This window comes from Anser cygnoides, chromosome 9 (genome assembly GCF_040182565.1).
Source record: "Anser cygnoides isolate HZ-2024a breed goose chromosome 9, Taihu_goose_T2T_genome, whole genome shotgun sequence".
NCBI classification, from domain to species: Eukaryota; Metazoa; Chordata; class Aves; order Anseriformes; family Anatidae; genus Anser; species Anser cygnoides.
This window is the reverse complement of record NC_089881.1, coordinates 11,701,780-11,728,906: the sequence shown is the minus strand read 5'-3', so window position 1 is coordinate 11,728,906 and position 27,127 is coordinate 11,701,780. Positions and strand designations below refer to the sequence as shown.

General features: G+C 42.0%; 1 protein-coding gene across 1 annotated transcript in view; it reads left to right on the top strand.

The window, feature by feature from the left end:
* The window catches only part of PAK2 (p21 (RAC1) activated kinase 2), a 45,246-nt gene extending 18,892 nt beyond the window's left edge, over window positions 1–26,354 (top strand). Inside the window, exons 2-15 of the mRNA XM_048077158.2 lie at window positions 2,579–2,789; window positions 8,383–8,483; window positions 9,077–9,227; window positions 10,051–10,082; window positions 10,429–10,536; window positions 11,847–11,979; window positions 12,784–12,847; window positions 13,623–13,671; window positions 16,043–16,155; window positions 16,703–16,820; window positions 18,317–18,416; window positions 21,118–21,314; window positions 21,901–22,038; window positions 22,565–26,354. Coding sequence (XP_047933115.1) covers window positions 2,603–2,789; window positions 8,383–8,483; window positions 9,077–9,227; window positions 10,051–10,082; window positions 10,429–10,536; window positions 11,847–11,979; window positions 12,784–12,847; window positions 13,623–13,671; window positions 16,043–16,155; window positions 16,703–16,820; window positions 18,317–18,416; window positions 21,118–21,314; window positions 21,901–22,038; window positions 22,565–22,651 — 1,578 coding nt within the window. The 5' untranslated portion in view covers window positions 2,579–2,602 and the 3' untranslated portion in view covers window positions 22,652–26,354. The remainder of the gene's footprint in view (window positions 1–2,578; window positions 2,790–8,382; window positions 8,484–9,076; window positions 9,228–10,050; window positions 10,083–10,428; window positions 10,537–11,846; window positions 11,980–12,783; window positions 12,848–13,622; window positions 13,672–16,042; window positions 16,156–16,702; window positions 16,821–18,316; window positions 18,417–21,117; window positions 21,315–21,900; window positions 22,039–22,564) is intronic.
* The last annotated feature ends 773 nt before the right edge of the window (window positions 26,355–27,127 follow it).

Below are 27,127 nucleotides of genomic sequence, written 5' to 3'. Positions count from 1 at the left end.
ATGCACTGTGTATCACTGAAAAATCAGGTTCTTTGCTATAGTGAGAATTTTATTTTGAAAACATGTAAGTCCGAGTGTACCAAAGGTTTTGTAAAGCTAGCAGCCTTAATCCCATGTTACAGCATTATTAATTAGCTGACTGGGCTCTCCAAGAAAGGGTATGGGGAATTTGCATGGCCTTGGAGGACCAGTCTGTTCTTGGCCAGTCTCAGACACAGGCTAGTTGGCTATCTTTACATGCAGCTGTTGCTAATATCAAGCAGCACAAATAAGTTCACAGATAGATGAAATGATGTTTGGTTTAAAAAAAAATAATACAAAAAGCTGTTCTTGCTGTTGCTTTCTTCACATAGTGCGTTATTATGGTATTAAAGTTCTGTGATGTGCTTCTTTACCTTCTCTGGTTTATTTAGCTGTCTGATCATATTTCTTTGTTTGAAAGGGGGGATGTTTTCTCTTAAATATCTATTCCCATTTGGTTAGCTGAGGACCCCATATCCTATTCTTTTCTGAGATTTCATGGATGTAAGCAAAATGGGTTACAGTCCCCTGTGCTCCAGGTCTGACTTCAGAGCTGTGTAGCAGCTGCCCCAGACCCTCCCGGCTGTACTCTTCTACCTAGGTACTCTTAAAAGCCAGTTCTAACAAACAGGACTCGTGAACACTGTGCTTGGTGGCTTCGACAAGAAAAAAAACGAAAGTACGTCTTGAATTGGTCACACGCTTTGTGAAAACAACGTTCATTGTTAGGAAAGAGGTTGGAATTAAAATCCCTGCGGGTAGACTGCTCAAACCTGCTGTTAAATTCCAGGGTTCTTAACTTTTTTCCCATATTGCAGGGTAGGTACTGGAAAACAGAGAAGATCCTGTAGATAACTTGCAACATCTGAAAGAGCAATCAGTAAGCAAAATTGGAAAGCTAGGGATCACGGCCTGATCTGCAACTGCATCCCTACTGACTTGTTCGAGTGTTGCAGGCCTATTTATCACTCCGTCATCAGGAAAAGGGCTCGAAGGCAGACTCATCTAGGTGGATGTTGCCCAGCTTTGGCAGCTGTTTCCCATCAATCTCTAAGTCGATGGGGCAAGCAGCACAGGGCCCGTTCTCACTTAAGCTGCCAGAACTTTGATTCGTGCTGTTTATGCCTCCGAAGGTATTTGTACAGAAATGATGTGCTTTCGCGGGCGTTTATGGTGGTAATTCATTTTAATCTCTTCTGAGCTTCACGACCTTAAACAGTGTGCTCTTGTGCTGCTCGAATTTGGGCTGCTAGCCTCCTTTGTTTTTGCTTAGCTGGGATTTGGCAGTGTTCCCCTGCTCAGTGAATTGGCAGGGAACGGCAGCCCACCTGTTTGCAGTCCTTCTGCTAAACCAGGGCCTGCGAGATGCGCGTGTTGCGCAGAGACATCGTGCAGCACAGTATTTATCCTTTGTGAACGAGGTGTGGGTAGTGGTAGCAGCTTGCACTCACGGTCCTCGCCTGGCTCTCTCGAGTGCCAGCAGGCCACTCATTTCCCAAACTGTTGTGAGAAACAGAGGAGGCGTGTTGACTTGTGCTCCAAGGGGAGAGCTCATCCTTTGGGCATAGCATAGCGAGGGGCTTATTTATTATTCAGCTGTCACCAAGAGGTAATTTCTGTAAGTCTTTCTCTGCTATTTGCAGCAGAGAGGCTGCCTGTTTCTTGGTGATTAGCAAGAAAAATAACCAGTATATTATGGGGAGGGAGGAGAGGCCAGCATTGATTATCTTGAATGTGGAACGTGACATGTAGATGCTTTGTGCTGTGTTTTTAGCATTAGTAGCTATTTGTTCGTGATCTCCCGCGTGTTTGTTTTTTTTTTTAAGTACTTCAAGAGGGTTGTGGTGGTAGTGTGTGTGTATGTGTATCTCATATTGCAAGTGGAGAGAGTGTGGCACAAAGTGGTAAAGCCATGCGAGTCCTTATTCAGAAGTGGAATACGTCTAGTAGATCCTAGCTCCATAATCTTTATTCAGGCTATGTAAATCGGGTAGAGATATTCTTAATATTAGTTAATAGGGATGATGTGTTGGATTATGACTTTAAACATAGGCTATTCTGCTCTCCCCAAGACCTTGTCTGAAGGATGACAAGGATGACATTTGAAGCTTTTAAGGGCGTTTGACTCCATAGCATGAAGCTCTGAGCAAGAACCACCCTCAAAAGAAGTTGTGCTGGTGTCCTTACGTGTAGTATCCCTTTCATGTACCTAACCTTTACACGAACGGATAGTGAACTGGGTCAGGGAATTGGTGCTCATTATAACTGATGGTTCTTTTTGACTCGGTTGGTTTCAGCACTGGAAAAGTCTGTCACTTCATCCCACGTGTGCTGCTGCCGGCCCAAACGAACGGGTGGCCCAGAAGTGGGAGTGAAGAGCCAGAGGGTAGGAGGAAGGGAGCGCTTCCTTTGGCAGAAATGTTGGTGTCTACCAGCACAGCGCTCGCTAAGCTCCTGAGCTGAGTTCACACCTCCTTCCCCTGTTAGCCAACAGAAGAAATGCTAGATTTGTCTTCCATTCTCTCTTCCAATTTTTAAACACAAATTTCTGTTTCAGTGTTTCCACTAGCTGTTGAGAACCATGTCTGACAACGGAGAATTGGAAGACAAGCCACCAGCTCCTCCTGTCCGGATGAGCAGCACTATTTTCAGTTCAGGAGGGAAGGACCAGTTGTCTGCGAACCACAGCTTGAAACCCCTGCCCTCTGTACCAGAAGAGAGAAAACCTAGAAATAAAATCATCTCCATATTCTCTGGCACTGAAAAAGGTAAGATGCCTCCATTTTCCAAGGTTGTTATCTCTGTTCCTTTACTCTTTGTGTAAGCTTTGGTTGTGCATTGGACATTGGAGTCCATAACCTGCACGTGAGATGTGTGGAATTTCTTTATTACAGCCTGCCCAGGTGTAGGGGAGTAGAGGAAATGCTGACAGGTTGGTATGTGTGTTCTGTGAGCCATTCTTTCCATTCGCACTGGCAGTTTGAAGATAGAATTATAGAATCAATCAGGTTGGAAAAGACCTGTAAGTCAGCTAGTCCAGATGAAGTGCTAAGGAAGAAAAATTAACTAACTCATTGAGGAAAACCTCTACCTGGTGCCTCTCATGTTTGCTGCCCAATTTAGAGCAATGCGTTTCCAAACAAACCTAATAAACGTTTGTGATTTCTGCGTGTCGTGTTACTTAGCATTTGGCTATGCTAAATGCAGATTTCTAGTTGAAACTGAGCATCCAGCTGTTTTGGAAGTTACTTCGTGTTGATGACTATTTAGGTGGTACCTTTGAGAAAAAAGGTAGTGAAGAAGAAGTGGGAGAGTGCAGTAGGTGTGAAGGAGAACTGAGAAAAATGAAGTTCTTCCGTTGCGGTCAGATCCGTGTAGCTGCACCGCTCAGGTTAATCACCAATGGGCAAAAAAATCTCCTTTGCTATAAACAAGGATTATTTCTGAGGGGAAAAAAAGGCTTTAAGGAAACTAGGCTGTACCTGGGCTTTGTTGCTGTCCTGTCTTCTGTATGATGGATGTATGTACGGCACTGGAGCTGGTTTTCCAGGATGTCTGTATCCCCGTGAAACAAAATAGTGCACAGAAATCCCTCCTAACATCTGTTACGGTTAAACTGTGCAGGGAGTTATTAGCCTGACCTGAAGCTGCAATGTGTTTTGTTGCTCTGTAACATTTAGCATTTTTTAATATTAGGATTTATTCCGAACAGAAATTGATACCAAATGTTAATGCACATCAGCACGAGTTACGTTTTGGATTAGCTCTGAAGCTGTTGCAAACGTAACTGTGGCGTGCACCCTGCCCCCGGGTTTGGAGATGGCTCGGGCTGTATATCTAGTTACGAATGCTGGGGAATTGATTACAGAAGTATGGCGCATAATCTCCAGGGAAGAGCAAACATCCAGGCAGGAAAATATGTATTTTTATGTATCCTAGTATCAGTGTTAGGAAAGAGGTTGCACGTTACCAGCTTGTCCTGGGGAAGACCTTGCTGCTCTCAGCGATCTCTAGTTCCGCTCCTGGCTTCCTGCGCCAAGCTGTTGATGATGTGCGAGGTAGGGCTGGTTCAGTCCTGCCGCCACAGGTTTGACTGCTTCAGGAGACTTTGCTTCCCCGGTTATTTATTCACTTTGCTAACCATTTTCCCCAGGGCTGGTTTTTATTCTTGCTCAGCTGTGCGAGCAGTCCCCGTGCAGCCGTGCCTCAGCGCAGAACAGACGCTAGAGGCAGGCTTCTCTGCACTCGGAAGATAGCTTTCCACTGTCTGGCAGCCTTTGTGCTGCACACGGTGGGTGTGTTTTCCTTTCCAGAGGATGGAAAGATTTGGCCAGCGTAGCTTTTGGAAGCTGAATAGTTATTTCACAAGGTCACTTATTGTGCAATAACTGACCGTGGCTGGATTACAGCAACAGAGGTGGCATGGGTAAAAGCCCTAAAGAGGCGAGTCTGTACGGAAAATGTGAGAAGCTGCTGCAGGTTGGAAGTGAGAGCCCGAGAGAAAGGCTGCAGGCCATTTAGCTCTGTGACAGCGGTAAACCCCACGTGTCAGGAGCAGGTTCTAGCTTAGCCTGCAGCTGCTGGTATTTATTAGTGTATTTTGATCATGGGAAATTCCTAGAAACTGTTGTGGTGAGTGCTGAAGAAAAGCTGGTGGAAGAATCAAACCTCCCAGTCCATCTTCTGGCTGGGAGAATGGCTTTGGAGCTGGGGTAACACAATTCTGCTGTTGCATAGGTGATCTTCAGAGCATTTGTGGCCCTTGTTGTTCGGACAGGGGAATTGTGAAGTAGAACGCAAGCACCACGTAAAAGGAGGTTTTCCTTGCTCCAAAGTAGTAATACTGAATAAGACTTGTGTTGTGAAGTGAGTTACTAATGCAAGTGGGCACGGCGCAGCTGGAGAGCTTTGTGGCACCTGATAGTGCCTTTCCTTCTCCTTGGACGTTTCCTCTTTCCACCTTGCTCGTGGGTTTGTTCTTGCCGAAGTGGCTGGAAAGGTGGTTGAAGACTTGTCTACAGCTGCATTGACTCACCTGAAACTGCTTTAGAAGCTGAATACTCGGACTTGTTCAGACCACTGTAAATACTGACACGTACCAAAATTGTGGACATGAATGTGCATACTTTAGTTTAGTGTGTGTGTATCTACTGATATTTAGTGACACAAACTAAAAACGGGAGAAATAATTTCTGCTGAGAAAAGTATGTTTTTGAGAAAATTGTGCCCCTTTATCTTTTCTAGATGTTAAATATTTAAAATAATGTCCTTCTGGGAAAAAAAAAAGTGGAAGGGTTTACAGCATGGCAAAATAATGTGGTTGTGAAAAATGGTAATTGAATGATCCAGCTTAAAGAAAGTTTCTGAAAGTTGTATTTTTTAAATACGGAAAAAGCTTGTTGATGGTCTGACCCACAGCGAGGATAATGTAAACATCCAAAGAAATGTTTTCAGCCTTCAAGACTGCAAAGCTGGCTGTCAAATATAAATGGACACAGTGACTTTCTGGCAGTAAAACAATGGTCAGATGTTAGTTGTTTTGTTCATTAGCATGGCTAATTAAATAGTTGTGTTTTTTTTTATTCTTTATTCTGCTGCTGCTAGGCTGTACAGAAATACTGGCTTCTTGCTTGCTGCTTGAAATATGTTCGGACTATATGGAAAATGGTCCCTTAAGCTGACGTTGGATTTGAGGTAGACTTTTTTCAAGGGTGAAATGTCTCCAGCCAGTGCAGAGGTTAACAAATTGCTGCAACAAATGTTAACTTCTCCTGTTCAGAAAATGAAAGAATGCCTTCGCAGAGATGTACAAGACTACTGCAAGAGATTAGGTGCAGGGATAGCTGGATAAAGTGGTTTGGCTTTCTTCTGCAGCTTTCTGCCCCTGTGATTTGGCAAGGTCTCTCCCGCTGCCTTCACGGTATGCATTTCCCCACAGCTCTGCCCCCGCTCCTCTTTTAGCGGGCTGGCTTGGGGGGACGGCATGATTTGGGGCGGTCGCTGCAGGCAGCGAGGCTTAGCAAATGCAGAGCTCCTGCCCAAGTCTGAGCTAGTTCTGCACCGAAATAATCAGAGAAGAGGTTATTTAATGACTTAGTCCAGGAGGTTTTTTCCCCAGTTCCATTGTTCAGGAGAAGTGAGGAGATAGTCATCTTTTTACTAGAGTACTTAATTGCTGTGAATTTCCTTGGCCAGACTTCTGAAGTCAAGTGAACCCGTGTGTGTTTTTGGAGAGCCTGAAAGCAGTCCCCTAAAACTAGAAACTAGACCATCTTTGAGGTGATTTCTTAATCAGAGCAGTTCTCCTTTTTAAATTTAAAGTGTAAATCTTTCTGAAGGAGCCTTTGTTTTTCCCCATTGTGTCAGGGCCTGTGAGCCGCGCTGGTGCCCAGCTGGCTGCAGAGCCAAGGGACTGTGCCGTAGATTCACTTGTGGCTTGAAACGAACGTTGCCCTGTATTAAAGGGATTCCCATTTAAATACAGATCTGTGATGCAAACATAATCAGAGGTTCAAAAATAGTGTGGCCTCCCAGTGGCCTTGTTAACAGAGCCTCAAGTGCATCTTGCCAAAACATGACTCACTGGACTTGCCTCTTGACTGAAGTTTGCTGCTTGCGTTTGTTTAAAGTGTCTCTGATCTGCTGTTCCTGTGGGGAGAGGAGTGTTTTAGTCTCTTTGTCCAGCACACTAATACGATGTGTATTTTTGCAAGGGTTGGGTTTATTTGTGCAGCACATGCTGGACGATTTGAGCACCAGCTACCATTCCCTAACTGTCAAGTGCTTCAGAACAGGAATCTTCCTGAGGAATATAAATTTCTTATTTTTTTTTTCCTTCTTGCTTTCACATAAACAACTGCAAGAGGTTGGGAAGAAACAGTACTTTCCTTAAAGATGTTAAATGAGAACATTTGACAGTCCATTTGCTTTTTGGCTCTGATTTGTGCAGCCATATTAAAGATATCCTGTTTATAATAGCCACGTCTTTCCACTGCATTGTTCAGCTCGAGGCAGCCCACATGGCTTTTCATTTGTAAGTATTGTCCTCGGTTCCCTGTCCTTCCTTTCCCGCCAGCATGAGGGAATTTCAGACAGATTCCCTGGCTCTGAGCAACGTAATGTGTGCTTGCCCCAAGAACTTTTAACCATGCAGTTACTAAGAGGTGCTGTTTTACCTGCTCTTCTTCTGTGCTGAATCTTCTTGACTTTTTGTATTTAAAACAAATCAAAATTATTTTTTTTGCCAGGCAATCATAAAACGGTAGTCAGGGTAGATTTTAAAACAGTGCGCTGCTTTCCTTTGTTGCTATAAGGACTACGGCATTCTTGCTGGCTTCATGCGTGCTGTAATAAATGCTGCTGATTCAGCTATCTGCTCTGTGAGCCCTCAGGCATTGCCAGGAATAAACACTCAGTTTTCTTGGTATCAAGCGAGACATGCTCTGCAGCTCGCTGCCAGGGCTCTGCCTTTCCGCAGAGGGCAGGGAGGTGAAGCCTCGAGCATCGGATCTCTGCCCAGAGAGCAAGCAGCGAGTCTGCTCTGCTGTGCTCCCAGGGGAAGCGAGCAGGGCTCGGGCTTTTTTACAAGGACAAGAGAACAGGGTCTCGAAACCTTCCAACTTAATTCTAAACCTTTTCTGAGGAAAGGGAACCTAGTGGTGCATAACTGCATGTTATATTTAGGTTTAAATGGAAATGGAGGACAATTTGCAGTTATTCTGTCTTTCTTAGAAATAAATAAATCCCCAAACCAAGCGCCATAAGTTATAAAACATCTTCTAAATTTAATTGATTCTAGGTTGAATCGTGCACATGGTCTTTCTCATTATCTGTTCCTGCTTCTGGTTCTTATTATGCTTACTTTTTGCCTTTTTTTTTCCACTTTTAAATTAGATAATTGGTCTGAGGTTACAAACTCTTATCTTCATCGCGGGAAGTCCTGATTTGCATTAATTACCTTGAATTGAAGCAGCGAGGCAGCTGAGTTTTAACTGTCTTTAGGGTGAACTTGAGGGTGAACTGAAGTTGTCTTCAGTGTTTTAATACATATTAAAATGTCCTTTTTTGAATTGTAAACATTTCATAGGTGTTCCAGAGCTCCTTGCACTCTGGGGCTCTTGATCTCTTATTTGATTGCTGCCATGGTGTAAATGATTTGAATGAAAGAACTTGGTGATTCTTGTGTGAAGTCTATACCAACTTGAAGGTATCAAGTCACCGTGTTGCATATTTAAAAACCTCCAACCTGTAAAAAGAATAAAGGTTACGTTCATCCCAGCTGTTATGTTTGGATTTGTTATGCTATATTGATTCAATAGGACTTTAAATCTTTACTCAAGTGATCTTCTAATCTCTTTACAGGAAGCAAGAAAAAGGAAAAGGAACGTCCAGAAATCTCCCCACCGTCAGATTTTGAGCATACTATCCATGTCGGCTTTGATGCTGTTACGGGCGAGTTCACTGTAAGTACACCTGGCTTGGAGGTGCTGAGAAAACAGCTGTGGGTCAGCGCAGTAGTGAAGCCATTGTGGTATTTTAGAATGAAGTGTCAGTTAGTCTCTTATCAAATAAATAAGTTTACTGTGTATTTGTATGGCCTGCGGAGTAACAAGACTGACCTGTTAGCGCTTCAGCAGTGTGTATGTACCGTCTAAAGCTTTGTGTCATGTGGGGCGGCCTTCTTTGAGAAACGCTGTGGGGAAGAGGAGTACCCTCTTCAGTTCGTTTTCAGTAGTTTGTAACACTGTGGTTCCCCTGAGTGCTTTTGTAGTCGTGTTCCTCGTGACTGACTTATTACACCTGAAAGGTGTTCTGTCGTGATGAGACAGCGTGCTGAAGTCCCTGAATGTTTTGAGACACTGAGCAGTGAGGAGGTATTTCAGCTGTAGCTCAATTTGTATTTTATCACTTACCTACATTCCCATTAAAACCCCATCCTACCTGCTGGTGTGTTTGGCTGTACCTGCTATACGTTGTATGGAGGAAATAATTTTGTTCTCCTTTTTAAATCTCTTCAAAATGCTGCAAAAAAGGCTTAAATCGTCTGTTATTTCAGGGAATGCCAGAGCAATGGGCTCGGTTGCTACAGACCTCAAATATCACGAAGCTAGAACAGAAGAAAAACCCGCAGGCAGTACTAGATGTGCTGAAATTCTACGACTCCAAAGACACAGCAAAACAGAAGTATCTGAGTTTTTCTGCTCCAGGTGAGATGCAAGTATGCACAAGGCATACTGAAGGGGGGTTGGGTGTTTGGATCCATCTTCCTCTCTGGGGGTAATAAATCAGATTCAAATGCTGAAAGAGCAAGCTACTTTTCAATGAGGAACAAACATTTGAAGATGGATCTAAAACTTACTGGAAATTGGCTTTGTCCAGTTTATTTCCTGTTTTAAGTGGAGAGGGGAAGAAATGGAACTGGGTATTTAAAACAGCAACCCAAATTAATGGGCTGTGTTTACGAAGCTGGGGCTCTGTGACTGTGATTAATTGGTTTTGTACTGGAGACCTTGCTCTTCCAGTCTGAGACTGGAACATGTATCTAGATGCTTGCTGTCTGTGAACTTGCATTTTTCTGTCTCCCGTGCAATGACATCAAAGATGCAGAGCACGTTATTGTTCCTAGGTCAGGAGCTGTATGGAGGGGGGCTGAGAGGATGACTGTCCTACAAATGCACGCAGTTCCTTTTATCTAGTTCTCTTCCAAATCATTTGCATTCTGAAAATAGATTAATAATAAAGCTTTGTAATGTCCTCAGCCTTGACTCAAAATACAGCTTAAGGGAACAGAAATATCCATTTGATTCTGCTTTCACATCTCAATAAGACAGGGCACGTGAGTGTGATGTGCGATGCTGAGTTTGGAAACCTCTTTGTGGGTGCTCAAGTGAGGTGAAGAGCAAGTTGGGAAACCATCAAATTGTGCTTTCTGAGAGATGAGGAAATCTCTAAAGTGGTCCATGTGCTTTACTCTGTACACTTCTTATTATTTTTGTAATGATTTTGTCTTTTTCTATTTTTGCTATTTAGAAAAAGATGGTTTCCCTTCAGGAACACCAACGGTGAGTGAGTTTACTCTTTGTTTCTTCTCAAGCATGTACAATGTCACACTTTCTGTATTTATTATATAACTAATCTTGTAATATAAAACAAAATGAGATTTATGTTCTTATTCCACAATAAAAGGGGGTCAACAAAGCATATTTCACTGGATTAAAAGTATTTGAGTCTTGTGATGAAATGTAATAGTGCACCTTGACCGCTCAACCTATCCTTTTCTTTTGATATCAGTCAGAATTTTTTTTATCTTCATATAAAAATAATAATAAAAAACCCACAAGTATTTAACACTATGGGGGAGATGATTTTGTTTATATTTATAATTTTTTAACTTTGGAAAAAATGTAGACCAATGCCAAAGGTTCAGAGCCATCAACAGCTGTGGCAGATGACGATGACGATGATGAAGAAGCACCTCCTCCTGTTATTGCTCCGCGGCCAGATCACACCAAATCGGTGAGTGGCTGTAAAATTTACAGTGCAGACTTGCATTTCACAATATTGCGGAACTTTTTCTACTTCTTTGTTGTAGCAAAGTGTTTTGTTTGTGAAGTGACCTGTTGTACGCTTTTATGGAGAAATTGGGTCCTTATTCACATGTGCTTGCCAAGAAAATGCGTAATTTGCGGATACAACTTGGATCAGAAATCTTGAAGTTAATGCTGATTAGTTTGTTGGCTTATGTTGCAGTGGGTCAGTTATGCTTGTCCTTCAACCCAAGATGCAAGGAGGAGGCTTTTTAGTCCTAAAAAACAAAGTCTAGTTTCTGTATCTTTGCACAGTACAGTGGTATGAGTGTACTGCGTTTATTCTTTTTATTTGATTACAGAGTGATAGCCTCACCTAATGTACTATCTAAGCCCACAGAAATTCAAATTTAGGATTTGAATGCTTATTTCACCCCCAAGGTCATCAGTATTATGTGAAAAGCAAAATGCTTAAGAAGTTGTTTAAGTTTTATTGTGATTATCCTGAACTGCACACCTGGCTAGCAGAGTCCCAGGAATCCTGGCTAGCACATCTAATTTTTTGACCAAGGCAAATGTACACACTGCTGCTCTGTTGCCCACTTCTTTTCACTCCAGGAGCACAGAAGTGTGATTTGTGTGTATTTGTCAAGTCATACAGCTTTAGAATTGCTGGTTTGGGCTATGTGAACGTATACGGTGTGACAGGTCTATGGTTTGGTATTGCTGGGGCAGCTGTGTGTGGCTGTAAACTTGCATAGTTTTTCAGATGCAGGTCTACTCCAGAGGAAATGGAATAAAGCTCCAAGAAAATTCCCCTGAACCAGGGACAACTGGGAAATTCCCAGACATTTCGTGTGTCTTTTCATGGTGAAGCATGAGTGTTTTTCCTTTAAATCTTAGGAGTAGTTGGTCTTGTCGTTAAATAGTGATTTGTTCTGTGAGACTTGGAAATTGCAGGAATGTAATAAATAGATGAAAGAGCCCCTCCTTTTAACTAGCGTGGGTTACAAAGAGCAAGCAAATAGAAAACCCAGAAAAAGTCTGTCTGTGGAAGTTAGTCTGCTAGCATCCACTCTGTACAGGAAGCCTCTGTGTCTTTCATTTAGAGGCCAGTAACGTTGCCAGCATCTCGACTTCCTGGAATGTAATGTTTTTCAGGTCTCATTTCTGCCTGCAGGCTGTTACGTAAAATGTTGCTTAGTGATCTTTGAAGAAAGGTGATCGTTTTCAACTGAAAGTCAGTGATCATAAAGAAAATGCTCAATTAAATGAGTAAATGTTCTATCTTAACAACAGATTTATACACGGTCTGTAATTGATCCCATCCCTGCCTCAGCTGGTGACACTTCTGTTGACACTGGGACGAAATCAGGTGACAAGCAGAAAAAGAAGACTAAAATGTCAGATGAAGAGATCATGGAAAAACTACGTAGGTGTCTTTTCTTTCAGATAAACGGAGGCTTTAGAACTGCTGGGGCAGTGGGAATTAAGCTTATGCCATTATTTCTATGTAAGGGTTTGTGAATACTGTGCTTGATTAGTTTTGTGTCAGACAGTAGCTGAGAGGAGCTGCATTCAGACGTTTTGCTAATATCAATGCCTTGGAGCCTTAAAGGGTAAAAAACATTGTAGTTGTTGGATTTTTTATTATTTTTTTGATTGAAGTTCAGTTGCGATAATGTTATCCACATGTGCAGTATATCCATCATAATGTAAAATATTCCAGTTTCTGTTGTAGCTTGTTCCATAATCTTCTTGAAGATAATTTTTCACCACATTAATGTTCCTGTGCTTAAGTCAGGAACTGACTGGTTTCTGGAGCAGGCTAACCTAATAGATTCATCATAATCTCATGCGGGGTTTTGCTGTATGGAAGACTATCATTAACATGAAATACTAGTGGGAAATAGCATGATCTGTCTTGTTTTACTCTAAACAAGTATAATGACTGTCTGAGACTGGGCCTTTTGTAACTGGAACTGAATCAGGAACCACTGGCAGTTCATGCATCAGACTTTACTACTTGAGCTGACCCAATTTTGGAGGTATCTTGCTCGTGCCATTCCCACTAAAGGGGAGCAGTGGGATTTATGCATTTTTTAACACGAGCTGACAAACAGTCAATGCTGTGCTACAATAGCAAAGAATATTTCCAAAATCCATGACTCTTTTAAGATTCTATAAGAAAATGTTTTTCTTTCTCTTTTCTTTTTTCTTTTTTTTCCTTTTTTAGGCACTATTGTGAGCATAGGTGATCCCAAGAAAAAGTACACCAGATATGAAAAAATTGGGCAGGGGTAAGTGTTTGTCCCTACTTTTATTCCTGGTGAGCCAGTGCTAAAGGTGATATCTCTGATACTGTCAGGTAGCCACCGCTTCCTGAAGCAAGCAGAAATGTCGGCTGTATTAAGCAGTAATAGGCAGACGGTGAAGGCTTTACAGTGGTAGAACTTCTAAATTGTCTCTTAGTGCAAAAGCAGAGCACCGTGACTTCTCTCTGGGTGTATTTAGTCCTCTGCTTTCCCAGTGAGATGCATTCATCCGTTTTGTAACGTGACTACTGAATAGCTTGGGGGTATATCGGAAAGCTTTCTGCCTTCTAAACTAACAATACTGCCTTGACTAATTTATTGCTCTAGTGTTCCTATGGATTCTTTTGAGCCAAAAGTATATTCAACTCTAGCTTCTCCACCTTTGATTGTATGTAGCTGACTCATACTCTATACTTTCCAAATATGTCTTTGTTTGTGGGAGGGCTTCCCCTGGAGGAAGATGAAAAGGAGTGCCTTTTACAGAAAGGGCTTCCCAGCTTTTCTGATCATAGGGATCAGCACAAGTTCTAGGGGTTTAGGCATCTTCAGTGCGGTTTGTCTCAGAAACAAGTGTACTTCTGATTAATTTGCCTCAACTGACGGCATTTCTATGATATTGCTAATTGTTAAGAACTTTTTGATAAAGCTCTTGCGACATTGAAAGCTAACACAATTTTGTGTTTGTGATTTGTCTGTTCACGTGCATATTTTACACAGAGACTCAGCTGGCTGTAACGTGTTTTTTTTTTTTTCTTCACAGGGCTTCAGGTACAGTTTTCACAGCTATTGATGTGGCAACAGGACAGGAGGTAAGATTGCTGTGCTCATTGCAATGGAAATACTTTTTCCATAAATATCTTCTGTAGGTGGCTGAAATAATCTGACTAGGTTTCGTTCTGTGGCTCCAATCTCTGCTGTTACCTCCCAAAAGAATGTTTGTCATGGTCATTTGCAACAGTGTGTGCCTTGTTTTGTAGTAATCAGATGATGGAAAGCTAAAAATAGAGTTTTCTCTCTCCAGTGAAAAGTAGAGGGAGTGAGATGTTCCAGATGCGAGTTTTGAAAACAGTTTATCCTTCAAGTATTGTGGGCAATGGTTCCCTGGATTTTCAGAAATAAAACTTTTAGTCTTTCAACACTTCTTCTGTAGTCCTGTTTTAGTAGAGGTGATTGATACACGTTATCTGTACCTTATCTGGAAATAACTTGTGCCTGTATTTTCCTTTGTTTTAATTAAAATGCCTTCTTCACATTCTGCTCTCTTCTTTCTACTTGATGCTTCCAAACCTGTCTGGTAAAGATGATGGCATCAGCAAAATTCTGTGTGCATGTCATCCAGGGATCATCTCTGATTCCCCAGGACTAAAAATTTAGGAGTTAAATGCTTCTCTTTAAATTCAGTTTTTCTCTAATTTTCCTTGAAAAGCCTGAAAGTAGCCATTTGTTAGGTCACTGATAAGTAATTACCCTTTCATCAGTAACCACATCTACCAGTACTGGAGTCGGATACCACATCATAATAAACATAAGCCTTTCAGTTGTCTCAGTACGTTCTCTCTTAATTTGCCTTCTACACAGTGCAGTACTTCATGTCCTCTCACTGCAGAGTGGATTTTTTGTCTTAGTTCCATTCTTAGACCTTCTCTGCTTCTTGTCAGGCAGGTGGTCTGACAGTTGATTGCTTGTGGACTCTTCCTTCGTGCATTAAACTGATGTCATAGTCTGGCTTCCTCAATGCTCTCTCTCTGAGGAAGAGAAGGAAGCTTTAGGGGAACAATTGGGTTTGTCCATTGGTAAGAAAAGAAGGCCAAAGGAGGATTTCATTGCTGTTTTCAGCTCCTTAGCAGGGGAAGGTGTAGAGAATATGGAGCTACACGTGACAGGACAAGAGGTAACACACAAAATGCCATAAGGGGCTTTCTGGTTGGATATTAGAAGTCTGTTTTTCTCACAGTCATTTTAATCCAGCGTAGGACGGCACCCCAGAGGGGTTGTGGAATGTCCCTGCTCCTTGACATCTCCATTCAGAACTTAGTTGGGCAAGGCCCTCAGCTCTAAGTTGGCCCTACTTTGGGTAAGGGGTTGCCCTGAGGTCCTAATAACTAATCCTAAATAACTAATTAATCCTAAATAACTAATCTTAGTTATTTTGTGATTCTGTGCCACAAGTTCTCTTATTTTTTAATGCCTTTGCCAGTGTGTTAGTGATTTGTTTCTACGAGATCGCATCAGTCCTTGTGTTAACACTCCAGTTTTGGTCTCATGGATAAGTTATCTTGTAAAGCTTCAAACTGCATCCTTAAAGTGTTGCAGCTAACTGAACAGACTTGGAACATTTCTTCTCTATTTCAGAGCTTGGAACACATACCCTAGTTAGATTATTTCTTGCACAAGGTGGTTCTTTATCTTCCCTTCTCCCTCTGGGATAGTTTATTGTCTTAATTGCTTTGGGAGAGTTTTCCGGTCTTTCTTTTCCCCCAAGAGCATTATGTCTCACAACATTTTCCCTATGACAGTCACTACAAGCAATTGATGTTTCTTCTTTACCTACCTTGACTACCACAATGCCTTCTTACATCTTGCTGACAGAACATTTCAGTTCTCTGTTCCTGAATTCTCTCTCAAACTTTGGCTAATTCTGTTGCTTGTACCGTGATAACAATTCTCTCCTTATTTTGCTGTAGATTTGAACGTTCCCACTTCCTTGTTTGATAGTTTGCTGCATTTTCAGTGCTTCTTCTGTAGAATTGTTCTTTCAGTCTTTTCTGTTCACGCTGTTTTTTGCAGCTCCTTCTGCCTCCCAGCATTTTCATGCCCAAACACTAATCTAGTCAGAAGAAGATGGAAAAACAAATTGCTTTCCTTGCATTGGAAGGCAACTCTTAGTTGCTACGAGAATCTGTTCTGCTTTAGGCCTGTTGATATAAATGTGGGCAACTATCTTTTTATCTCCTGAAAGTTTCATTTGCTAAGTTTGTGGATCTTTTCAGCTGCTGGAGTATGATGTTGGCTGTAAGAGAGAGCTGTACCCTAATAAATATACAGCCTGCCAGCTGTTCCAAACTCCCTAATTCTGTTACAGAATCTCTCACCTCTCCTGTGCATCTTTTGTATTTAGAATGACTGCGAGATTTTGATACTCAGGTTTGAGTGATGGCTGTTTCATTTTGTCCTCGCCAGGTTGCTATCAAACAGATAAACCTGCAGAAACAGCCCAAGAAGGAGTTGATTATTAATGAGATCTTGGTAATGAAGGAGCTAAAGAACCCCAACATAGTCAACTTCCTGGACAGGTAAATGAAGACAGTTGGCAGATTCCTTTGTTCTTAGGGGGTTTCAGAGGTTTTAACTTGATATTCTGGTTACAGACTCAACCTTTCTGTATCTCAGGGTCTTAAAAACAAATGACTGTATTTAGAGTGTCTTTTTTTTTCCAAAGTAATCTTTTATGGGGAAATGGCCTTAATGATTCAGTAAGAAGCCTTCTGTCATGAATGCAATGCTGCATGTAGTTGTGGATCAGTGGTGGATGAGACTACAGCTGGAAGATGCTGTATTCTGCATGAGAAGTAGGATGTTGGACCCGATGATCATAAAGGTCTTTTCCAACCTAAATGATTCTATGTTATCCTGCCCAGTGAGGTAGTAAGAAGCAGAGGGGTTTTGTTGTCAGCATTTACATTTCAAGCTACCTACCAGAAATCAACTTTCTTTACATTTGCCTTGTAGTCCTTGTGAATCATTTCCTTGACCAGAAGTCACAGTGTTCTTATCAGTCATTTTTCACTTTTCGATCTGTCATGATGGCAAACAGGCGTGCTTTTCATTTTTTGTTTGTAGTTACCTTGTAGGAGATGAACTGTTTGTGGTGATGGAGTATCTAGCTGGAGGCTCACTAACAGATGTGGTCACAGAAACATGCATGGATGAAGCACAGATTGCTGCTGTTTGCAGAGAGGTAAGAATTGTATTTGATGAGTAGAGGAATGAATGTGCGTTCTGTTCACCGAGGTTTTATGGAGCATGTACATTAAGACTAATTGCAACAGTTGCATTCAGTTAGGAAGAATGCACGACACTGTGAGCAGGAATCAATATTGAAATTAGAAACATGCACAGAAAATAACAAAATGAGTCCAAGTTGGAAAATTGTGTTTACAACACAGAAGAATGATACAAATTTTGAGCTGGATGTTTGAGAATATTAAATGATGGAGCAAATAAAGATGAACTTGATGCAGACTGTCCATCTTGTTTTAGAAGCTATTTTCATAGTATGTGAAATCTGTAACTCTGCAATGGTTAAACTTTCTTTATGGATTTCTCAAGAAAATAATTCTCCAGAAAACTATAGCTGGAGTAATTTTAAGATTTCAGTATGGTCTCAGAGTTAAAAATAGCTGATGTCACAAGTCATCAGTTAATTCTGACCTGAGTCAGTGTGTCAGCATCCAGTTCAGGCTTGATTTATTACGGCAGAGGGGAAAGTAATTGTATTATCTGCTGTGCAGGAGAAGCGTAGACATTTAAAACCTCATTTGGCTACATTGGCATGACATCTGCTTTTGATGATTCACCCAAAGGGAGGGGATGGAAAGCAAACTTGTACATTAACATGTACGGACAGGTAATGATTTCCTGTGAAACCAGAGCTAGAAGCAGAGAAATGAAAGTAACTATTTACAGTAACAATAGTTACTTTTTCTGAGGAAAAAAGTCTAATATTGAGCTACTGTATTTCATGAGAACTCTGCTGCCCAGAATGTTACATACCCTTCATTCTGCAAATCCGTACCACTTTGCTAAAGCTAATGAAGGCACAAAACACTTGCTGGGGATCACACCTGTGCCAAGTTGCAAATGGTAGATGGTCTGCTTATAGTAAAAGAGAATATCTTATATGTATGTTTGCCTTTTATTTTCAGATAGCAAAAATAAATTTCATTGTGACTTTAGGCAGAAAGATTTTAATCTAGAAACAAGCAAAACCAATATTAATGATGTTCATAAAGAAGATGTTCTACAGCCTTTGCTGCGGTAAAGGTTGCTTGCAGGTTGAGAATGAAGCATTCCTGTTGGTGAAACTTCAGGCTAAAAGGCTCCCATTTAGTCCCTTACAGTTCCTCTGTAGCATGAACTTGTGGAAATGGCATGTACCAAAATTAACATCTGTGATTTTTTGGGAACATCTTGGATGATGGCTGGGTAATGAGGAGAAGAATTTCTGGGTTTGTTAAGATAGCAGAGAATTTCTCAGGTTAAATCATCTTTGACCTCATGAGATCTGGAGGGTGTTTTTTTAGCACAAGAGCTTCCTCTGCTGGTTATTTTAAATAACACCTGTTACATTTTTTCCTCAACACTGGCTGAGGGTTAAGCATTGCTTTGGAATTTATATTCACATAGAGAAATTGTACTTCTGTATGCTGATTTTTTTTTTCCCCCCTCATCCAGTGCTTGCAAGCGCTTGAGTTCTTACATGCCAACCAGGTCATCCACAGAGACATTAAGAGTGACAACGTGCTGCTAGGAATGGATGGATCAGTTAAACTAAGTGAGTACCAGAAAATTGTTTGTGTTCTGTTTTCCTTTTCCTAGTAAACTTTGCTTAAGAGAGTGTACATCGGTAGGAGGAGAGCTGACAGAAATTGAGGTGCGTTTTTATTGGATATGAGTAACAGAAGTTCATTCCATGTTATAAAGTGTATAACTCGCAGGTAGCCAGCATTGAAACTCCGAGGGCCCTCAGACGAGGGCCCTCAGACTAGGGCTGAGTGTGTTACTCCGGAAGGATGTTGAAGCAAGCCTGTTGCCACATGAATGTATTGGTAAATATGAAGTAACTGGCAATACAGTGAAGCAAAGATGCAAATGATTGCAAGAGAAGAGCTGCAGCTAACTGCAGCTGCTTTGCTCATCTTTTCAGATTGCCATGACTTGCCTTTCATGTTTTGCCCTTTTCATTAGAAGGTCACTAATGAGAAAACTGTATATTATTAACCATTTATATTGCAGTTTAGTCTTACGCTGCGCCTGTCCTGGGTCTCCTTTTCTGGGACTGAAAGTGTAATACGCTTTCATTAATAAAATCATGAAATGACAAAAGAAACTACTTGCTTTTCAGGTAACTGTCATGCATGCATGAACTTGTGTACAGTAAGTCAGTTTCTGGTGTGTGTAAACATGTGTGGCAATAGAAATATATTGAAAGCATGTGAAGTAGTGGTCAGGATTGTTGAGAGAGAGGGGCATTACCTGACTTTCTGGTATATAGGAAAGTACAAAGCATCAAATGACCAAAGAGTTAAGGCATGGTGTTTTTACAGTTGGGTAGGAGCTTGAAATGCAATGAAAATGCATCCCAGCAGTATTTCGTACTCAGGTGGTTTGCAGTCTCATGTCAGTTATGAGAAGGAGCGTGAGGAAAGATTATGAGCCACCTGGCTTGCTTAGCAGCATCGTTGGATGCGCTGTTGGATGCGCTGCTTGCTTGCATAGGAGTTGGTTCGTTTGTTTTAAAGGTGTTATGTGTTCATGCACAAGTTGAATGGGTTCAGATGCTGATAAGTGAAGAGTTAAAATAGAGGGTGTGGCAGGGATGAGTTAGCTGGGAAAGGCTCAAAAAGCAAAGAGCTGTCAATGCAAAGAAGAGCATTGTGAATGGACAGGGTAGCAACCTGTGTAAAGAAGCACTGGCCCCAGGAGAGTGGGGGAAGACAAGGAGGGAGAGACCAGCAAAAACAGGAGTTAGCTATAAAATGTGCTATGTGAAGTGGAGGTATTGTAATTGTTTTGTGTTGAGGCTAGCCCTTCTTTGGCTGTGTGGTTATAGAGCTTCTACGAGTTGGTGAGGTGGATGGTAAACGTTGTGCTTTCTTTAAGCTCTTTTTTTTTTCTGGCTTCTGGCAACAGGAGCAGGAAGAGAGGCCAACCTGCCTGTTACCTGAGCACTTTCTAGGGCTGTCTAGAATTTAGATGGATGATGTGGTAATGTCTCCTAGAAGGAGACAGCATCTAGTGGAGGATGTAACGCACGTGTCCTGCCCTCACCACTAGTTCCCTACCTATACTACTGGCTAAACTGGGATCTACATCTTGTCTGTGTTTTCTTTCGTGGTGGGATGGTGCTGAAGGCCCTGTTGGTAGGTCACGAGATACACACTGCTGCTGCTTCTCTAGTGTGTTTGTTGAAATAGGCTGTGCTTTGAGTTGGGTCTGACACCTCCCAAAAGGCCTGACCGGAAGAAACGCTGGTGAGAAACTTGGCAGTTTCTGTAGGTTTGCTTTTTTTCCAGGCAGCGTTTTAACAGTTGGGGTGGGGGTAGTTCTTTGTTACACTGTCCTCTTGGTACAACTTAGCATTTCCAGAACTGTGGCTCTTTTGTCGGTACTACTTGGCATAACACTTTCAAAATTGATTCAAAATTTAAAATTATCTCTCTTTCTCTCTCTCTCTCTCAAACTTAGTGTCAATAATAAGGTAAAATCTGGTTCCTGCCTTAACTGTGTTCTTATTGATGCTTTACATGCCTGGGAAGTGGGAGTGCTGCAGCTGGATAAAGTAACATGATGGAACATGCATTGCTGCTGCACCTGAAGGCTATAGGAATAGGTGACTTTTCTTGTTTTCTTGAGTGTGGTTGTTCTCTTCAGTAGTTACCTTGTGGAAAGGTTTGTTTGTCTAGGTTCCTTCTGCTGAGTGGGGTAGCCTTGTTTCTATGTCTCTGTCAGCTGTAGTACCTGTATTTGATGGCCAAATTGCTGTGAAATGCTGAACTCAATAGCTGCAGAATTAAAATCTGTTTAGCAGGGCAGAAGCTATGGTTTGTAGATTCATGTTTCTTTGTTCAGGCTGTATAACATATTTGCTGTGCACAGAAGAGTTGCCTTTGGTGTTCTGCTTGATTTCTTGTTTTGGCTGCTACCAGTCTAGGAATATTGAAGGAAGGACTGGGCAAAATACCATTCTTCAGCAGGATAATACTTATGTCCCTACTCCAGTGGACAAAAAGCTTTACCTTCATTCAACAAAAGTCTGCCCTGCTTAAACACCTTAAGGTTTTATACCCATTTTGCACACTCAAGTTCGTAATATGGAGAATGTGGTGGGGAAGAAAGAAAAGTCCCCTCTCCCTCCCAAGCCCCTCAAGTGTGGAGGAGTATAATATATGTGTAGTAATAGAGAAGTCTTCTAGGAAGTCCGCTTACATGGGATCCACTGATTTAACTTCTTTTCAAATTCTATTATCCTACAGCCGACTTTGGTTTCTGTGCTCAGATCACCCCAGAGCAGAGCAAACGCAGCACTATGGTTGGAACTCCTTACTGGATGGCTCCTGAAGTGGTCACACGGAAAGCCTACGGCCCTAAAGTGGATATCTGGTCTCTGGGCATCATGGCTATTGAGATGGTAGAAGGAGAACCCCCGTACCTCAATGAAAACCCCCTGAGGGTAAGAAGTCCAGACATGGCTAGAACTGTTTGTGGGTGTTTACCATGTGAATATTTTAATGGACTCAGTGTGATTCTTGATAGCATTTACGTTAAAAAGAAAACAACCCCAAAAGATGACAGGCTTCAGTGGTGCAAGAAAATTCCTCCCAGAAGAATGACAGCTGTCTTAAATGTGCACTCAGCAGTTCTTCTGTTCAGAAGACAAGTGAAGCACAGCAATTGTACCAGCTTGTAAACTGAAACAGTAGACTTTGCATTCAGTCTTCTGTGCTAGTTTAGGGAAGGTAAATCCATTAGGTTCTGAAAAATGCTGTTTGTGTCAGTCTAATATTTTCTTTGCCAAGGTATGTAGATGTATCTCTTAAGTATCTGTTGCCAAAAGATTTTGAATGTTATTTTGCTACTAGCAAGAATAGGTCGCAACTACCTATAACTGGCATTCTTAAAATTCTTCATCTCATCAGGGGGAGGCAAAGTAGACTGCAGAACCTTTTCTCGTCTAGACTAAGTAATCGCCTCTAGGCGAGTCAGTATGACATCTTTTAAAGACTTGGCTTGATTATACGATATTCCTCGTTTTGCAGGCTTTGTATTTGATAGCAACTAATGGCACACCAGAGCTGCAGAATCCCGAGAAACTATCCCCAATATTCCGGGATTTCTTAAACCGATGTTTGGAGATGGATGTTGAGAAAAGAGGATCAGCCAAAGAATTGTTACAGGTAAGAGTCAGCTTCTATCACAGCCTGATACACAGAGGCCACTTGTAAGGTAAGCCTCTGATAAATGGTAAGGTAGACTTGACACCCTCTTCTGTTTTGTGTTTTCCCCTGAGGACTCCAGGGGAAAGTAATATGGGAGGAACCACAGTCATCAAAGATTGTACTTAGTCTTTTTGACAGTAGTCTGTGCCATTATTCTGCCACTGCTAAATTATCCAGTAATTTTTGAATTTACTGTAAGAGAGCCATTGAAGTGAGCACAATAGGACTGAGGGAAGGCATTTGACCGGGGAACCTCTTTGTGGTGAATTACTGGAAAAAGAAAGGCTGAGGCTCTTTTGGGAAGAGAAGGAATGATTAGCAGGCTAAGGGTGCTATGAACTGTTGCATTCTTTGGATCTGTCCCTTCAGGAGCTGTGCATTGATGGTGTTTATGCTGCTATATTTTTATGGAAAAGTGCTGTGTGGCTTATACAGGCTTTTTAAATGGTCTTTTACTAATTTACTGTTTCTCTCTTCCTGGCAGCATCCCTTTTTGAAACTGGCCAAACCTCTGTCTAGCTTGACGCCACTGATCCTGGCAGCCAAAGAAGCAATGAAGAGTAACCGCTAACATTATTGTCACGGCCTCCATCTTTTTGTTTGTTTTTTACAAATCTTTATAATATATGAAATTGTTACACTTCTGGGGGGAGGGAGGAGATTTGCTGGGGGGGTGGGAAACATCTGCAAAAGGGAAGAAACTCTCATCCAGAAGACACCCAGAATAAATTGTGGTGACTCTAGTGATCCCTTTCTGGGGTTCAGAAGGAATTGAGGACTGAATTACTGGCCCTTCTGTTTTTTCTTTTTTTTTTTTTCTTCTTCTCCAGACAGCCCAGAGATGCCACTTTCTGTGCCCAGGGTTTTAAGGGTTTTAATGACTTTGCTGTAACAGCTCCCGTTCATTGTACCCTTCTGGGTACTTTCAATACTTGAATGACCGATTCAAGCTTTCAGAGAGCAGCACTAATTTTACCTGCTGATCTCTTGCATTCTCCTCTTCCTCCCCTCTACCTGTTTACTTTTAAATCTCTCTAGTAAGCTCCCATATAACTAGATTCATGGCAAATGTGACAAATGTGAAGGTACATCTTGCCCCTCCTTCCCTTTACAGATTAGCTGTCACTGTACTGTAGAATTAACAACTTGTCTACTTAAGAAATCATAATATGTTGAGATGTATTTTGCTTTTTAAGACGAGTATGGAGAGAGGGGGAAGAGAAGTATTCAACTGTTTTTTGTATGCCTGTGCTCTGTGGACTTTTAATCAAAGATGTGGCCTCTTTGTAGAAACCTCATGATTGGTCAAGTCTTTGGATGTCAGTTTTTGGATATGTAGGTAAGGGTCAGATTCTTTATTTATGATCAAATGATCAACTATAGTCAGGGCAAGAAAACAGTTCCAGCTGTCTTCCTGTGTGCTCTTTTTTTCCCATTAGACTTGCTGGCCAGACGCTTAAGGGATATTTTGCTTGGTGTGGTGGGTGGTTCAAAAACACGTATTGTATCTGTTCTCTGACTTTAGCTTTGGAAGTTATGCTGGTGCCTTTGACTTTTTTATTTTACATTTCCCTTCTTTGTATCAAATACATTTTTGTATATGTTGTAATTTTTTCCCCAAGCAAATAATGCATCAACCTATGGTGTTGTCAGAATTTAAGTATTAGAGCTATTTTTTCCAGTTTTGTATGTGCTCTATTTGTATTAATGAAATCAAAACAAGTAATCAGATATGAGGACACTGAAGACGCAGGATGTTTTTTTAATATAGTTCGAACAGAAGAGTATGAACACTTGGAAATGCCAAAGCACTGTTCTGAGAAGGTGGAGGCTGAGAAGGGAGAACAGTGCCTTCAGACATCGATGGGGCTCATTTGGCTGGCTGGTTGGAGGCTGAAGAGACTTGATGTGTCACACTGATCCTTCCTCACTGAAAACACGCCAGCCAGAGTGGCTGAAGTCGAACATCCAATGCAAGAAAAAGTGCCTCCTCCTGAGGGACAGTGAGTGACTTCAGTGGTTGATTTCTTGGAGTGTTAATGGGGCAAGTGTAAAAGAGTCTGTGTCCCCTGGCTACTTTCGGCGCTGCAGTCTATGCATTTCAACTTCCCAAACAGTTTAATGAAGAACTAACTGTAGTTACAATGTGCCAAATGATTCTGTGAAAGAATAACCCATTACTTTACTGGGATTTTATCACTTTCCCAGTGGGCAGGACCTGGGATAGACAGGCTTGCTGGGTATTGACAGAGGACCCTAAATAAAATTTACGCACACTTTTACAAACGTTGCTGGCAAAAGATAGAAGTCGTTTTCAGATAATGTCAGTGTTCGTATAATGATAGAAATAACTGCGTTGGGGACTGGTAGCCAAGGTATGACAAAACTAACTTCCAGCTGAGAGCAGCCAGCCAGAACTGCTGAGCCTGTCTGTGCTTTTGAGGGGAGAGGGGAAGCAGGGCTAGGGTCCCAAAATGCCTGGTGTAACTCATCAGCTTCTAGGAAGTGGCTTTGTACCAACAAGATGCCTTACTGTGCAGGGAACTGCAGTGCCATGCACGGTTCAATTTGTGTTCTGCTCTTGTGTGGTAGGCACCCAAGTAAATGACGCTAGCTACGACATCAGAGGACAAAATCCCTCTAGCTGTAAGTGTGAGAATAGCTACAGTTTAAAATTCAAGATAGTGTCTCATTTCAGGCAAATAAATAAATCTAGATGCATTTCCCGGGCAAAAGGTCTTGCAAGCCACAGACGCTGTAACACTGTAATGATAGCGCCCCTGGTTTGAATGCGTCTGGCTTCCTGATCAAACGAAGTAGCAAGGAGGCTTGGCTGAGGAAAAGAAAACTGTCTTACTGATGATTCCCTCGGTCCATTGCTGGCAATGGACTTTGTGAAACTCCTTGTGCTAGAGTTAAGGTGGGAGCTTTTCTTTTTTTTCTTTCTTTTTTTTTTTGATGGCACAGACTAGGCAGTAAGATAAGTATAACTTGTGATAAATTTAGAATTTTTTAAATAGAAAAACATGAAATCATAAGTAATTTTAACTTATTAGTTCACTTTTATTGATGAATGAGAATGGTCTTAAACTTATATTATGAAATTTGTCCCATTTAGTGTACTTAGGAGACGGTTTCCAAGCTTACAGTCATCCTAGCAAACAGGACTTAGCCCAATCCAGGAGTTTTACAAAACATATCTCAGTGCTTGCTGTGTGACCCAGAACGGTGTTCAGCTCTGCAGTTGCGAAGTGTACATCTCCCCAGCCCCACGCAGCAGTGGTGTCGTTAAAGGGTGATGTTTCTTGCCACCTGCTGCCAGCAGCTGGGGTCAGAGATGAGCTGGGTAGCGACTGAGCTGGCAGAGAAGGAAAGCTTCAAGGAGGTTGCCATGCTGTACTTCTGTGTCTTAGTGAGTTGGGCATCGCTTCTCTAATGATGTCAGCTGTGTGTCTGCAAAATTAAAAAAAAAAAAAAAAAGCCAGATTTTTTTCCCTGGAGGGAGCAGACAAGCATTTTTAAGACTTGCTGCTGCTCGATTTGTCTAGGGTAGACAAATAGCGAATAGCTGGAGTTTGAGCAGATGCTGAAAAGGAAGGGATTGCTTCTGAAAGTGGTGGGATTCCCGTGTGTCTCACTCGCCTAGGTGCCAGCATAAGATCCTGAACTGGATTTTAATCCAGCCTGCAGGCAATACATATGGAGTGTAATGTCCTGTGGTGTGATTGGTTGGGTGTACGGGGCTGGGTAGCTCGTGGTTGGCATGCATGTGTGCAGGGAATGTTTGACTCCTGGGATTTTTGTTATCATGGAATAAATTGGATTTCTCATTGAAAGCAACCATGGCACTGGGAATGTGCACTTTGACCTGCCCGGGCGTTAGCAAGGTGCGCTGTGGGCTTCCCCCTGCTCTCAGGCGCGGGGAGGCCCAGGAGGTGCGGGCAGAGCAGTTGCAAGATGCTGGGCTCCCTTGTCAGAGGGGGGTGGGGGTGGCTGGGGGCAGTAAAAAAAAAAACTGTTAAAGGTCTTTTCAGCTGGCATTGAATAAGTGTCTTTGGTCTGTTTTCCCTCTGTCCCTCACACTGTCGGTGGAAATGGAAGTGGGTGCAAGCTTTCTTTTTATTTTTTTTAACTGTCTTCAGATTTTAATGTTGCCTTTTGTGTAATTTAATCCCATTATGTTATTTAATTGTTACTGCAATATTAACTACTGTATTTGTTGACTTTGTTTAATAACTGTTCTTTCAGGGCTAGAAATAAACTTCTAAAAAACATTTTTTTCATCCCCTTCCCCGTCATGAGTTTATGCCTTCTGAGACAAGAGTAAATGTTTAGATGTCTTAATGAGATTAGCAAAATGTATTTTTGTCATTAAGCTTCTTGTGAATGCTTTACGATGGATATCATTTTATGCTGCACTAGCCCATCCTGTTTCTTTTCAAGTTTGATTACTCATCAGTCTCTGTACCGACCTCATGTGATAACCACAAGCTTTCCTTGCCACCGCATGCTGCTGACAGTCAGTTACTCCAGAGCACCGATGGGGGAGAGCACGTCTGGAGCACCCTCTTTTTACCCATCATCATAGAGAGATCCTGTGCTATTTTGTGAAGGGAGCAAAGCAGCAGCCTCTCAAAGACCAGCCTCGTTCATCTCAGTTGTGTCTTTCACCATCCACTCGCCTTAAGGTAGCATTTTGTTAGGGAGGGAGGGATTGGTGGACCAGTAAGCTGCGCTCATGGCAATGTGATGGTGCAGTAACCTTTCCAGACAGGACTGTTTGACTGTGAATATCGTCCAGAATCCTGCATGTATAGACATGGCGGTGTGGGGAGCGAGCTGTCCTGCCTGTTGGGAAGAGGTGACTCCAGCTTCAGCACCGTCCCCGCTGATCAGCTTTTGACTGATCAAGCCAAGCGCAGGAGCTGGGTGTCAGCAGCTAACCTTGGATTTGGGGTGAGATGGATGGTGGCCATTGGCAGGCTGTGGAGACTTGCCCATGCTTTTCATCGGAACTACAAAAATGCCATGACGTGTTAGCATTGCA